The sequence below is a fragment of the Hyaena hyaena genome, unplaced genomic scaffold, assembly GCF_003009895.1.
Source record: "Hyaena hyaena isolate Hyena2069 unplaced genomic scaffold, ASM300989v1 scaffold_27, whole genome shotgun sequence".
Lineage (NCBI taxonomy): Eukaryota > Metazoa > Chordata > Mammalia > Carnivora > Hyaenidae > Hyaena > Hyaena hyaena.
In genome coordinates this window covers 1968051-1982720 of record NW_024080659.1, presented here as the reverse complement: position 1 = coordinate 1982720, position 14670 = coordinate 1968051, and the positions used below count along the sequence as shown (strand labels likewise).

The 14670-nt window shown below is 58.2% G+C and overlaps 1 protein-coding gene across 4 annotated transcripts in view; it reads right to left on the bottom strand.

Annotated features, from left to right (window-relative positions):
• Positions 1 to 4508: 4508 nt before the first annotated feature.
• The window catches only part of EPN2 (epsin 2), an 85880-nt gene continuing 75718 nt past the window's right edge, over positions 4509 to 14670 (bottom strand). For all 4 annotated transcript variants that reach the window (XM_039227308.1, XM_039227310.1, XM_039227311.1 and 1 more), the window contains 4 exons: positions 11983 to 12156; positions 11345 to 11431; positions 9221 to 9436; positions 4509 to 7267 (listed from right to left, as the gene is read on the bottom strand). In XM_039227308.1, the coding sequence (XP_039083239.1) occupies positions 6969 to 7267; positions 9221 to 9436; positions 11345 to 11431; positions 11983 to 12156 (776 nt within the window). In that variant the 3' untranslated portion in view covers positions 4509 to 6968. The remainder of the gene's footprint in view (positions 7268 to 9220; positions 9437 to 11344; positions 11432 to 11982; positions 12157 to 14670) is intronic.

The following is a 14670-nucleotide window of genomic DNA, read 5'->3' as shown; positions in this document are numbered from 1 at the left end:
GACGCCCCAGTCCCCGTGGCCTTGCCGTGGTCACCCAGCCTGCCCTCAGCCTGGGGACGGGACCTAGCGCTCGCCCGGGCCCCTCGCTACCTGGCACCACTGGCCCAATTTAAGGGGAGTCACAGAGTGCCCACGCCCAGCTCTTCGTAACCCTCTGCCTCCCAGCCTGAAGGCCACCAGCTTCGCCCCTACACACTGCCCTGCAGTGGGAACCTGGCCCCCGACACTACTGGGTGGACCCTGTTCGGCCCTTTACCACTCGGTTCCCTCCACCCCGGCTGGGCCCTGGCACGGTGGCCGGTGGTCAGCAAAATTCCTACGATTCTGACCCCTCCTCTCTGAATGCAGAGTCCCCCCCTGCCCCGCCCCGCCGGCCTGTGCTAAAACGCACACTGTCCCTTGCCACACTCTTCTTTTCCCAACAAGTCCCGGCCATTTACGCACACAGTCCTCCTGACTGGGGTCCTTTTGCTGCCACGCCTCATGTGCCATGGGAGCTTCGTCCTCGCCCCCAGCGCCCGGAGCTGACTGCCACCAAATACCTGACTGCAGTGCCCTGGGCCTTTTTCTCCCATTCTTTTTTTTTTTTTTTTTTAAAGTTTATGTATTGTGAGAAAGAACACGTGCACAAGCGGGGGAGGGGCACAGAGAGGGAGAGGGAGAGAATCCCAAGCAGATTCCATGCTGTGAGCGCAGAGCCCGACGAAGGGCTCGATCTCTCGATGGGGAGATCACAACCTGCGCGGAAATCAAGAGTCGGACACTCAACTGACTGAGTCCAGACAGATGAGCCTTCATACAACTTGGCTTCTTCCTCAGCCTCCTCCCTTGCAATGACCTTGGCCTTGCCCCTCAACAGCCGCCCATACCACCGCCTGTTGCTTGTTACCAGTGCCTCCACCCAAGCGTCCCCCTCCCAGCCCACTTCCTTCCCACCTTGTGAGTCCTTCCCTGTGGTCCCCGCTCAACAGTCAGTCCACTGCATCCTGGTCCTCCGAGCCACCCGCCACCACCTTTGTGCAGGCCATCAGCCCCTGCTCTCCTCACCCGCCCAGTTTAGAATTCACGGTGGTCATTACAGGGACAGGCACGTTCGTGCTATGTCCTCAACTGCCCGTGTCCTGTCCCATGTCCTCACCCGGCCATCCTGGGCCCTGTGAAAGCCAGCCGTGGGCCTGCGCCATGCTGCGGGCCAGGCATGGTCACAGCAGGCAGCCCCGGGCCTGCCAGGCTCGGGCTGCAGCCAGGGCGGCCTCCCGGCTGCAGGCGGACCCAGCTCTCCGGGCATCTCAGAGAAAACCGTCTTTTTTCCTCTTCCGACCTCCAGGAGGCCTCGCCCTCAGCTGAAGGGCTCACGACAAAAAGGAAATGACTCAAGACGGCGCCTGGCTGGCTCAGTAGGAGGAGTGTGGGACTCTTCATCTCGGGATTGGTGAGTTCGAGCCCCATGTTGGGTGTAGAGTTTTCTTAAAAAAATAAAATCTTAAAAAACAACAACAAACGGGCCCCTGGGTGGCTGAGTCGGTTGGGTGGCCGACTTCGGCTCAGGTCATGATCTCATAGGTTTTGGGTTCAAGCCCCGTGTCAGGCTTTGTGCTGACAAGTCTGGAGCCTGGAGCCTGCTTCAGATTCTGTCTCCTTCTCTCTCTGACCCTCCCCTGTTCATGCTGTCTCTCTCTCTCAAATATAAACATTAAAAAGATTTTAACTGCAAAATGGAACAGAATGATAAGAGGGTGAAGCATGGTGTCATCGGTGCTGGCATCCCAGGCCCGACAGGAAGGTGGTTTTGGGGCAGCACCGGGCACAGGCTGACGGGCTGGGCCCGGACGAGGAGGTGGCCTGTGGGTCCGGCCTTCCAGAGCTGCAGGGGAGGGAGGCGGAGAGAGGAGAGGCACGCTGAGGGCCCCGGGTTCTGCGGGCGCAGCTGCTTGCAATGTGAGCCGTGTGGAGGCAGGAGCAGCCCATGGGCATGGGGTCTCGTAAGACCTCAGGGGGCACCATGGACGTGTCTGGAGCAAATGGGGGGCTGGGGCCCGGGCCTGGTGGAAGAACAGAGGGAGCTCTTGTTTTTGTTTTGTTTTAAATTTTTTTAGTGTTTATTTTTTGAGAGAAGGAGAGAGAGAGAGTGTGACACAGAATCTGAACCAGGCTCCAGGCTCCGAGCTGTCAGCACAGAGCCTGATGCGGGGCTGGAACCCATGAGCCGTGTGAGATCATGACCTGAGCCAAAGTCAGTGCTTAACCGACTGAGCCACCCAGGTGCCTCCATTCTGCAGTTTTTAAATTTATCGACATTTTCTTATTGACATGTTCAAACACAGGAAAAGTCAGAATGTCCCAGCGAACGGCCAGCCAGCCTCAACTCAGTCCCTGTCGCCATCTTCCCACCCTTGCGTTCTCTTCCTCCCTTCCCTCTGTCCGACTTTTAGTGCAAACAAGACGCAGGCATCACGACACCTCCTTCTGCACATGGCGGCTGCCCTTCCTTAACTATGGTTTGCTACTTGCTTCCCGGTGCCATTTGTTTCCTTTGAGGGGACGTTTACGCAAAATGAAATGCACACATCTTAATTTTCATCCACGTGCTGAGCTCCGACAATGCGTGCCCAACATCCTTGTCAAGGTGTAGAATGCGACCATCTCGTCGGAAAGCTGCTTCATGCTCCTCCCAGTCAGGGCAGGAGAATGCTGGAAACTTCGGAGGCATTCTGTGCCTGGGAACTGGGGAGCAGGTTGGAGATCTGTGACCCTTCCCATGAGGAACAAGGGGGACGGCCCCAAGGTCACCCCACGCTGTTGCCTCTGTCCTCCGCTGTGAGAAAGCTGTGTGCTCACAGGACCATCTCCTCTTTCTCCTGGGCTCACAGGACTGCATCTTCCCAGGCCCCTTGCATACAGCCGGGTCCCTGCGAGTTGTTCTGGCCAAAGACACGTGGGCTTGAGAGCCGTTCACCGCCCCTACGCCTGACCCATTTAAAACCTCCCTTGAGCAATCCTTCCCTTCTTACTTTTCCATGGCATTCTGGAGACCACATTTTGGAGACAGAACGTGGTAATGGAGGAGCCTGGGTCACTGAGCCGCCAAGAGCAGCCCATTGGGCCTTTCTGTGAGCAACTTTATTGTGTTCCGGCACAGAGAGTTTGGGGTTTATTTGTTCGAGCAGAGCCTACTCTATCCTGACACAGATACCGGGCTCAGGAGTGGGTTTCCCCTACAACCAAAACCAAGTGTATGTGGTACTGGCTTCTCAGTGGGGCGGGGGGTGGGGGCGGGGGCAGGAAGAATACAGAGGAAAGACTGGACAGCAGGACAGCCCTACTCTGTGAGCACTAAACTAGGTTAAGACACTCTTGCTAACTCGGGAGACAGGCTCTCTGCCTGCTGAACCATCGCTGGGATAGGCAGGGGTGGGTGACCGCAGGCTGCCGTTACTGCCCCTGGAAAGCTGGCACGGTCGCGCAGGGAGCTCAGGAAAGCCCAATGACAGAATGGGAGAATCCAAAACTTTGGGGGCATCGAGAGGTTGGAAAAGGAATCGGTTTCTAGAAGTCAGGTGGGAAGATAAGAAATGAAAATGCTTTGAACACTAAAGTCCCAGTAAAACTTCTCATCGGGACAAGTAACAGCCTCCTGGAATCGGTTTTCAGGGGGGACACGCCTACCATCACCCCAAATGGCCTCAAGAGGAGCTACCAGTGAGTTGAAGGAATAGTAGGGTGAGACGGCAGGGAAACAGGGCGGGATTGTGTGTGTGCTTGTTACCTACTGCCGTGTAACAAACTACCACCATATACGCTCTCTTGTGATTCTGCGACTCTAGGTTGCCTCCGTTGGGGGCCGGGGTACACTCTGTGTAGAAGAATGCAATCTACACATGGTGACCACAAGGCCCGCTGTGACAGAGACCCCGCTGTGACAGAGACCCGCCGTGTTAACCTAACTCACTTCCTGTCCCCCAGGGGACAAAGGAAGCCTGCGTTTCCCCATTTCCCGGCTCCTTGCTGGAGCCCTGGGGCCGGTGCGGGCGAGGGGCTCGGGGAGAAGCCACTGCCAGACTTGGCCCCTAGGAAACCTCACACTTCTCCCTCCGATTGCTCATCCCCTTCCCCGCAAACCTCAGGGCCGTGTGTGTCACAGGTGGCGGCAGCGTCCCGAGATGGAGCAGCCGGGGTCCCCGATCGCTGCTGGGAGAGCTGCCCAGCCAGCCAGGCCCCGGGCTCTGTAAGAAGTAAACTGGGCTTGTGGAGGCAGCCTGACCCAGAGCACCCACATAGGGTGGCGCTCCCAGCAGCTCCGGAGCCCTGCCCAGGGTCGCGGAGGGGGACACCAGGGTGCTAGGTCTTCCGCAGAGAGGGCCGTGTGTGGGACTGCCCAGGGCACAGCTCGGGGCGAGGGGCCCTCACAGGAGGGGGGCCTCCCTCACCACGGTTCTGCCTGCCCCCTCCCCCCCCCGGCGGGACGGATAGAAAATGGGGGTGAGGGAAGGACACAGCCAGAAACCGCGTCATGATACAAATGATAAATTATATTTGTACAGTAAATAAGGATCAATAGTCAACACAAGTTCAAAACCAGCCACCGGCCCCTGGGACTGAGAAAACGGCTGGGTGACACCCCTACCACGGTGCCCATCAGGAGGGGGCGTGATGGCATGTGTCTTACACACGAGGCAGTGGCCGGTGGCTTCATGATCAGTGCAGCAGGCAACAGGGACGAGGCGCCTGGGCCGGGGTGGGACGGGGTCTCCTGGGGCCTTGGTGGCCCAGTGGCTATCATGTTGGGGCCTCAAAGTCACGTCAGGAAGGGGTCGTGACTGTGACAAAAGGGGCACTGGCCAGGTAGGTAGGTTTGGTCTACTGGCCTGCGACGGGGTTCCGGGCTCGCACCACAGGAGTGAAAGCACCTCCCTGGGGAAGCGACCCACCGAGTCCCACGCTGGCTCCCCCTCCCCCATGGTGGAAGAAGTCGGAAGAGGCCAGACTCGGCCGGGGCCCACGGTCCAGCCCCAGGTCCTCGGCGGCTCCTGGGGCCGGAGAACAGCCTGGGGGAGCAGCACGGGGGAGCTGGTAAACACAGGACTCGGGGGTGGCCTGAGCAGGCAGTTGTGACTCCGCCCGCTCGCCTCCTGGCATCTTACAGCTCTCCTGTGCGGTGCCCAGGGTCACCTCTCCTCCTGGAGCCAGCGAGCGGGCGGAGGAAGGCCGGGGTGGGGTCCGCTGCCCTGGGGTCGGGGTCGAGCCGTCCATGGCAGAAAGCAAGACCGGAATGCCCGGCAGAAAGCAAGACCGGAATGCCCGCCAGGCAGGCTGACCAGACACAGGATTGGGGGATGGGGGTGGGGGTCCCTTCCCCAGGGAGAAGCAGATCCTTTCTGGTCTTCATTTCGCAAATTCATACTTTTCTTATAGTGGTGGGTGGGGCGGGGAAAGCAGGAGGTGGGGGGGGGTAAGATTAGTGCACGTTTGTTAAGAATCTATTGTGAGAATGACCTTTTTCCCCCTCTTCTCCAAAGCAAGAGATGATTAAGTCTGCAGTGTGTGTGTCTGGAGTTCGCAGGTGGGTGGGTGGGTCAGGGCCAGTCCCGGCCCCTCACCCCTCTGGGCCCAGAGGCCGTCCGCAGGGAGCCCTGGGCACCCCCAGACTCCCGCCATCTCCACGCCGGCCCCATCTCCACCCTGAGTGCAGATTAAGACAGAGGAGATCACAGACACACAAGGTTCAAGGCGCCTCCCCCGCTTCAGATCTCCACTGCAGAGGGGAGTCCTTGCCCATCTGTGCAGCCTTCGGTTTCCCAAGGGGATGAGCTGATGAAAACTGGTGAGTCACATTCATACACTGGACTGGTTTTTTTTTTTTTACTTCCGCTTTCTTGACAGTGGCGTATTGGTAAGAAAAGTGGCCTCTCTCAGGATCTAGCCCGAAAGGCTGCAAGTCCATCGATTTGGGGAGTCACCAGAAAAGGGAGTGAAAGAAAGGAAAAGGCAACTGGAGGCTGGGATTTTGTTGTTGTTGTTGCAGGTTTTGTTTTTCTTAAATAAACATCATCTTTTATGTGTAATCAAATTCCCATATTTTTCCCTATAAAGAATCTGCTTTAGTTTTTCCATAAGGCATTTTTTTTGTCTCTCCCTATTTAAATTTTCTTAGAGTTAAAACCATAAATAAGAGGATTTAAACCACTAACATGACACGTGCCAATATCTTAATTCAGCCAGACCTGGTAAATTCTATCAAAACTAGACAGTTAAATAAGAACCACGTTATAAAAATATTAGCCAAAAAAAGACTATTAGATAATTCTGCAAACTCAAATATGAAACTGTACTAAACAAAATATGTGCAAACGTATACAAGCATAGAGCCACGTGGCGGGGTTATGCTCAGATTAGTTTAAAGCTTGCTCTAGTGGATTTAATTCGAGTTGCTCCACGGTGGTGGTGTTGACTTTGAACTCACACACGAGTCAAAGGGAAACAAAATATGCACAACCACGTCCCCAAAAGCTGAGCGCCTCGTGGAGCCGGTGCTTCCTTCCGCCCACGCCTGGGACCGCCGGGGTCCTGCTAGGGCTGGAGGTGGGGGGCAAAGCCACGGCGGCCGAGCGAGGCCCGGGCCAGGCAGCGTCCCAGAGGCCCTCGGGCTGAGGTTCGGGGCGTGGGCGACACCGCCAACTCCCCACCTCGTCCAAGGCCCCAGAGAGCGGGCCAATCTCCACAGGAGCCAGGACCTCACGCTCGGGGTGGGGGGGACGCGGGGCGGCGACGGGGCCGGGTCGGGCTACAGGCCGGGGGAAGGCCTGCCGCCGCTCGAGTCTGGGGGTCGGGGCCGTAGGGACACCCTTTTACCAGGAAGCCGGAAGCGGCCGGCCCTAACACCCACCCCCTCGCAGTCGAGTCCCTGCTCGGCGTCCTCAGGCACAGGTGCTCTGCGCATGCGCTCTGCAGTGGGCCCCCCGGCTCGGGCACTAGAGAAGGAAAGGGTTGGTTGTGCCGGTGGCCTGAGCTGCCGATGGGGGGTTGCCCACGCTGCCCACCATGTTCATCGCGGCGGGGCCCAGTGGCGTCAGGGAGGCGCCGCTGGCCCCCAGAGCTGGGTGTGCGGCCGCGGAGGTCATGGAGGCCATGGCCATGGGCTCCACGCCTGGGCTCGGCCCAAAGGCCGCGCTCGTCCCCAGGACTGGGCTCCCCCGCAGCTGGTTCAGCGTCAGCGGCTGGGGCTGGTGCACCTGGAAGGGGTTGACAGGGGCCGAGGCTGCGGCTGCACCTGAGGAGAGAGCGGGAAGGACAGCGGCCGCGTCAGAACCCCCCCCCGCCTCAAGGGCAGAAGATGGTGGCGGCCAGGGGCACGTGCACTCGGGCGGTCTGCCCCTCTGGGACCGGGTGCTGCCCGGTGCTGCTATTTCGCACACGCACATGCGTCTGGTGGCCAAGTGTCTGGTGTCTGCGCAGGAGACTAAGGCTGTGAGAAGCCAACTGACTCATCCCAAGTCCCAAAGGCTGAATAGGGCAGGGCCAGGAACGTGCCCGCCTCGCCTCAGGACCCCCTCACGACGCACAGCTGGCACTGCTCCCGAGTTTTGTGTGCCATGCTCTGTGACAAGTCTCCAAGAAAGAGGAGAGCAGAGGGGGAGCTGGGGACCGCTGCCGGAGAGTGGCAGTCTCCATGCTGGACCCAGGACCCGAGGACTGGCATCTTAAAAGGCTCTGAGAAGGCCCGCAGTCAAGTGGATGCAGCTATGTCTTCTCCAGCATTTCAGGATTCATCACACATCATAAAACCTTTCCCCAGCTTTAAACAAAATTGTCTGTTGATACTCTGCCCAAAACATGAGAGCTGCCAGCACTGGGTCCCCAAAGCAGCCCAGCCCCTGAGCACAAAGGCTGCCTGCCGAGGGGCACCCCCACACATCACCACCAGGAGCCGATGCCCTGGCCACTCTCAACCCCACCCCGGGGAGGCACAGACCCTGCTGAGGGCTCAGCATGCATCCCTGCGCCAGCCCCTCCCATAACCCTGCAGATCAGGTCAGTCAGCCCTGCTGGAGCTGCCCTGAGGAGGGACGGCAGGGCCCCAGTGTGGGGGTGGGGGGTACCAGCGTGGGGGTGGGGCATGGGGGGCACTGGCATGGGGGGTGGGGGATGGCAGGGCCCCGGTGTGGGGGTTGGGGATGGGGTGGGGCACCGGCATGGGGGTGGGGGACGGGGGGCACCTAGAGAGATGGTGGGGCACCGCACGAGGTGGGGAAGGGATGGTGGGCCACCGGGGAAGAGGGCCAGCCTCGCTTAGACACTGGGTTCTGATCCAGCTCTGCCCAGGGAGCAAGGAGCAACCACGTCCTTGCTCATCACAGGGTTGGGCAGGACCAGGGCCTCCACACACCCCACTTCTGCCCCAGGGTCTTCACCCTCAACTCTTCTGAGTCCCGGGGTCCCTCTTCTGCAGGGTCCTATGAGGCGCTATGGCCCGGGGCTTCAGATCTGTCTTGTGATGGGCTTCAGACTGAACGCCCTGAATGTGACACATCCCAGCCCCTGGGAGCCCACGGCCTTGCTGGGAAATTGGGGGGGGGTGCTCCCTAGAGGGAGAGGGTTATCTGGGCTGGGTGCTGAGGACTGTGATCTCCCATGGGAGAGAGGGCACTCCGGGCCGGGGGAGCAGAGGGGTGCGGTGCAGCCGAGGCTGGGAGCACACGGGCACGGAAGGCGGGGCAGCGACAGCCTCAGCAGCCCTGGGCACTGAAGCACTGGAGCGAGGGCTGGGGGCCTGTCCTCTGAGGGAGGAGGGACACAGGGATGGGAAGGCGGGGTTCCGAACCCTGGAATGGCGAGGCGAGGGTCCTTGGGTCCCTGGGAAATGGCCCCTGGAAAGAGGGATGTTGGGCAGCAACCCGGCTCTTCCTCACCCCAGCACTGCCCTCCCCCGCTGACCATGAAGCTGCTTACTGCAGGGTCCCCATGGCCAAGCGCACCAGGTCAGGGACCACTTCTGCTCGGTGGTCTCGGCTACCTGAGAGGAGAGGGGCTGTCCACCCCGCCCCCACACACACTACACACCAGCTTTCACATCCCGGCCGTGCCTCTGAACGTGGCGCTGGCGTGTACGGCACGACAGGAAGGGCCCCCCAGAGGCAGAGGAGAAGTCAGGGCCCGAGGCCTGCCCCGCACCCCTTCTCAGGAAGGGCAGACAACCAGAGGGAGCCCAGGGGAGCCCGCATACCTGGTGCCAGGAACGGGTTGAGGGACTGGGCCGGCGGGGCTGGCCTGGTCACCAGCGAGTCCAGGTTCACCAGGGCCGCGTTGGGGCCCAGGAAGGACTCTGGGGTTTTCCGGGAGCTGCTGGGCTTGCTCGAGGCGGCGGTCAGGGGCTGAGACTCAAAGGGGTCGGGGCTTGTCGTTCCGTTGTTTTGGGACGGGGGAGAGGCCACCGCCTCAGCTGCAAGACAGGGACACACGTGGGCGCGGCGGGCGCGGAGGCTGGGGCCCCAGGAGCCCACCCCAGGAGAGTCCCAAGCGAGAGACAGGCATTCCGGGGGGCCCCTGCGTGGCCACGCAGGAGCTGGGATGTTGGGGGCACAGCGGTCCCCAACAGCCTGGACAGGGACATCAGCCACAGGGGAAGCTCACAGACCCCCAGGTCCCGTAACCACACCCAGAGCGCGGGGACGGAGACTCGCGGATGAGGAAAGCGCTGTCACAACGCCGCGTGAGAGAAGCAGGCTACCAGACAATGCGTACGGCAGGATCCACCCCAGGATATTGGGGTGTTGTGCGGGGTTGCTGGCTGCGCACGGGCACCTTAGTTTCTGGGGTGTGTTCACTGTCCATTTTCTACAATGAACGTGAATTTCTTGATGGAGAAGAAAGCAAATTACTCTCAAGAACTCGGCCAACTGAGGCTGTACTAAGACGGGCCGGTGGGAGCGCAGTGGCCGTGGGGTTAAAGGTTCTTAAAAATGGTCATACTCTCCACTCGGTAATCCCATTTCTAGGAATCCAGTCTTAGGAAATAATGCGAAGTGTGAACAGGGATCTAAGCAGTGGGCTGTTCACGACAGCATTATTTACTGTAGCAAAACCCGAAATCAACCTAAAATGTCCTCCCCAAAGTTACAGGTCAAAGAAATTACCGCAGAACAGTACAGGAGCAATGACAGCTACGGACTATTGCTGAAGACTTTTACGGGAGGGGCAGGACCCAAGTCCAAAGGACAGCGTGGGCGGAACAGAAAAGGCTGCACCGACAGAGCAGAGCTCACAAAACATACTGGACGGCAGCACAGCCACTGGGCTAGGTGGAAGGGTCGCGGACGATTGTGATTGCCTTCCACACACTTGCCCAAATTCTCTGCAGTGCAAATAGCTCAAGAATTGGGGGTACATATTTTGCAAGCCCACGGAAGGATGTCCACGTAACGAAGCCACACAGCCTTCTCACTGAGGCACGCGTGGGTGGGCCAGGACAGTTAGGTTGCACTTTGGCCTGCAGAGGACACGCATGGAGTTTTGTTTTTTTAATGCAGCAAAAGAAACATCCCAAGAAGCAGCACGTTCTAAGTGGCCTCTGGTCCCCTGAGCTGAGAGGGGGCCTGAAGGGTGGCCCGGGGCACCAGGCTGCTCGTACCTTAGACCAGGGCCAGCCAGGCCTGTAGCTGTAGCTGAGGGAAGGGGGGGAGGGGGAGGCTAGAAGAGGAAGGGGGTGGGGGGCAAATGGAGAATGGGGAGGGCACAGGGGGAAGCTGAGATAGGAAAGAGAAAGGAGAGAAGTTGCTCTATGTAGCTGGAGGCGTGACCGGAGATGGACAGAGGCAGCCTGGCTCCGTCCCTGGCTTCTGGCGTCGGCCCCCTCCCCCGGCCCGGTCTCTCTGCACCCTACCCTGACCCACGGCCAGCCTGGGGGCACCGGGCCTGGGCCTCGAACAGGCACTGGGCGGGAGCCACAACCGGGTGGGCAGAGGCCCCTGTCCAGGCCTAGAGCTCGGGCTGTCTGGAAGGGGGCGCCCTGGGGAGTAGGGACTTGGGAGGAAATTACGGGGAAGCAGCGGTTCAGGCTGGGCAGGGGCCATGCTGGGCTGGGCGGGGGCGTGGGCAGGTGGGGGGGCTGGGGGGGCCGAGGCTTAGAGATGAATGAGACCGGAAACGCGACCCCAACACCAGGACGGGGTGAAAGAGAAGCCCAATCACACGGCTGTTCACCGCGTGCAATCGGCCACTTGCAGCCCCCAAGACCAAAACACAAAGAAAATGCAGGAATTGGATAGGGCTTGAAAGCCGCTTGTTTCTGCAATAACTGGGCTGGTCAAATGCACAGAAAACCATGGAAACCGCTACTATTTTTACATACCTGTTTTTTTTGAAGTTCGGAGGTTGTCGAATTCAGAAAAGTCATCTTTAATTGTACCATTCAGATTACTGAAGAGATCAAAGGCGCCTGGGTGAACACAGAGGCCGGTGACTGCGGGCACATCACCATGGCCCGCGGCTCCGCCGCCCAGGCCACAAGCCAGGGGTGTGCTGGCAGCAGGAGGGGAGAGGGTCTACCCCATCGCGCAGGGCTCAGGGGCACCTGGGGGTCTGGCGAGGGCTGGGAGGGGGCTGGGCGAGGGTCCTGGCCTCCAGGACACAGGTGGGGGCGCGCGCCTGCCACTGCTCCGGCCTGCCCCGCCCCAGACTGAAGGAGGCAGGCGGAGAGACTTCTGAGCTAGGTTCTGAGGCTTGGATAGAGCTGTGGAAGCTACTGGAAGGAGCGTCCAGAGGGCAGCCTGCCCCGGCCCCCTCGGGAAGCTCCCTCTGGACAGAGGCCCAGGGGCCCAGAAGGCCTGTGAGCTCACCCTTCCTGGTGGCATCGGGGGACTGGGGACCAAGGCTGCTGGTGACGGTCACAGGTGCAGGCAAACCTGCAGGTCCCCTGCCACGCGGCCAGGAGAGGGAAGGCATGGGCCCCAAAGGGCTTCTCAGAGCCTGGACAGAGTGAGGTCTCACCAGCGGCAGAAACAGGCTTCGCGGCCGAGGCTGCGGCCCAGGCGTCGGCTGCTTTCCCGGCACTGGGGGCCTGCTGCGGCGGCGCTGCCCACGGGTCTGAGCCCTTGGAGATGGAGTGTGTGCTGGCTCCGGTGGGCACGCCCCACGGATCGACGGGGGCAGCTGGCTTGGCACCTGGGGAAAGGCAGGGCAGGCTCAGATACATCCCCGGAAAGTGGGCAGATGGGGAGAGAACGGATGGGACAGCGGGCCACGTGTCAGGCCAGGCCATCACCCAAAGGGTGCTGTCCCGCGCCAGCAAAGCGGGACAGAGCTGAAGGCCAGGGCCGACAGCCATCGGGGGCTCCCACCCCGGGGCGTGCGCTGGGCCCGGCCTGCTGGGAAGGGACCAGACAGGAGGCAGTGGGAAGACCGTCCCAAAGTCCCTGCCACACCTGGTCTTGTGAGGAGCCCCCTGAGCTGAAGTCAAGCCCGTCTCCCCAGAGCCCAGGGGCTCCCTCCTCGGAACGGGCCCCGCCCACCCTCCGCGCCAGCCACAGCCCCTGGCAGCGGCCTGTCCACACTCGCTTTGAGTGGCTTCTGCTTTTGACAGAGGGTGACTACAACAGAGTACAACGTGACAAGGAATCATTAAAGCAGCTGCCTACGCGCTCAGGCAATCTCAGTCACACGCAGATTGGGGCGTTGCTCCTTCGTAAGCGCCGACACACAACACGCATCTGTATCTCCTTCCTTCGGGTCGGAGCCACAGCCAATGTTTAAAAGCTGCTGCTGCCTTTCAGGGAGAAGCAGTCCAGCCAGTCCTCGTGAATTCTGCTAGCCCTTCCCCGACTTCCTCTCCTACCCTGCAGCGGTGCCTTCACCCACCCACCCACCCGCCTGCCTGCCTACTCCCTGACCTGTACGTAAACGTACGCACCCTACGTGGCCTGCCTGGTTCGCACACGTCTTATTTGGGAGATTTCCCCGGTGTTGATGAGCAGTGAAAACATGTCCCTTTGCACTGCTGTATACCATTCCACTCTGGGGGGGGGAGGGCCATAGTGATGAGTCCGCTGAAGGCACGGGCTTGGTTTGGCTTTAATTCTCATCTCCGAGTGCTCACACACGTGAGGCCCTGGGTCGTAGCTCCTTCCCCTTTGCCGAGGGACGCCAAAGTGGCCTCACACGGTCGTGCCTTATGCTCTGTGGGTACAAGTCCTGGTGCTCTGGGAATTGCCCAGTAACCTCATTACTGCTTCCTGCTCACTGTTTCACGCGTGACAATCTGCTGGGTGTGCAAGGTCACCTGTTTCAATTTGCGTCTCTTTCTTCCTTAAGGAGGCTGTGCATCTTATCATTTGTTTCCAGGTCTTCCGTGATTCCTCTCCTAGAAAGTGCCTTTCCCAGTCTTTCCTCGCCTACCTCTGAGGGTGCTTAACTTTCTCTTAATTGATGTGAGGGTTCTTCCCTCGTTCTGAATACTGACCTCTTCACTTAGGTTACAAAAACAAAAAAATCATCTCCGAATTTGTGGCTTTTCTTTTCACTCTCCTTAAGGTATCTTTTGATGAACAGAGATGTTAAGTTTAATGGGGAGAAAACTATCAGTATTTCTTTTATAATTTGTGTTTTGTGACAACTAGGAAGGCCTTCCCTACACCTTAAAGGTCATTAAAAAAAATTTTTTTTTTCATTTTTCAAAAATGAGGGAAAGAGAAAGAGAGAATGAGGAGAGGGGCAGAGAGAGGGAGACACAGAATCCAAACCAGGCTCCATCCAGGCTCTGCGCTGTCAGCACAGAGCTCGATGCAGGGCTCAAACCCATGAACTTGGACGCTTACCGACTGAGCCACCCAGGTGCCCCTCAAAGGTCTTCTCCTATATAAACATCTAACAGGTTTACAGTTGGCTTTGCACATTCACGTATGTCTTCAATCAGTGAGTGCTTTTTGTAGAAGGTGTGGGATGTGGATTCCAAGCATGTTTCCCTACACAAACGGCTAATCCTGGCGCCACGGTTTGCCCCCGACCTGCACACAGAGCCTCCTCTACCAGATGGCAGGATTTTGCAGATTCGTTACTGGGCTCTCCATTCTGTTCTGCTGACCAGTTTGTTTCCATCCCTGTGCTTTCTGGCTTATTCTCATAGAAAGCATTATAATAAAAACTGTACTGAATCTCAGATCAACCTGAAGAAAGTTAGTGATTTCTAACAGCAAGTCCTCGAAAAACCAAAATCACACATCTTTCCATGTTTACCTAAGTCCTTCAATGTATTTCAGTAAAATCTGATCTTTCTTATTCTATCCTTTATTTCCATAAGGGATTTATGCAACTATTTTATAAAATAGGGGCTGGCATATTTTTAGAATTTAATTTTTATTGGGGCACATGGGTGGCTAAGTTGGTTAAGCAGCCAACTTCGGCTCAGGTCACGATCCTCTGGTTCATAATTCGAGTCCTGTGTCAGGCTCTGTGCCTGGAGCCTGCTTCCGATTCTGTGTTTCCATTTCTCTCTGCCCCTCCCCTGCTCATGCTCTCTCAAAAATAAGAATACATTAAAATTTTTTGTTTATCGTATGCATAAAAAATTTAATTCTGCATACTGATTTTTATAGCCAGCAGTCTTATTAAACTCTTTTTGATAGAGTCTTTTGTTATTTTTTTTAATGTTTGTTTTGAAAAAGAAAATGTGTGTGTGCATGA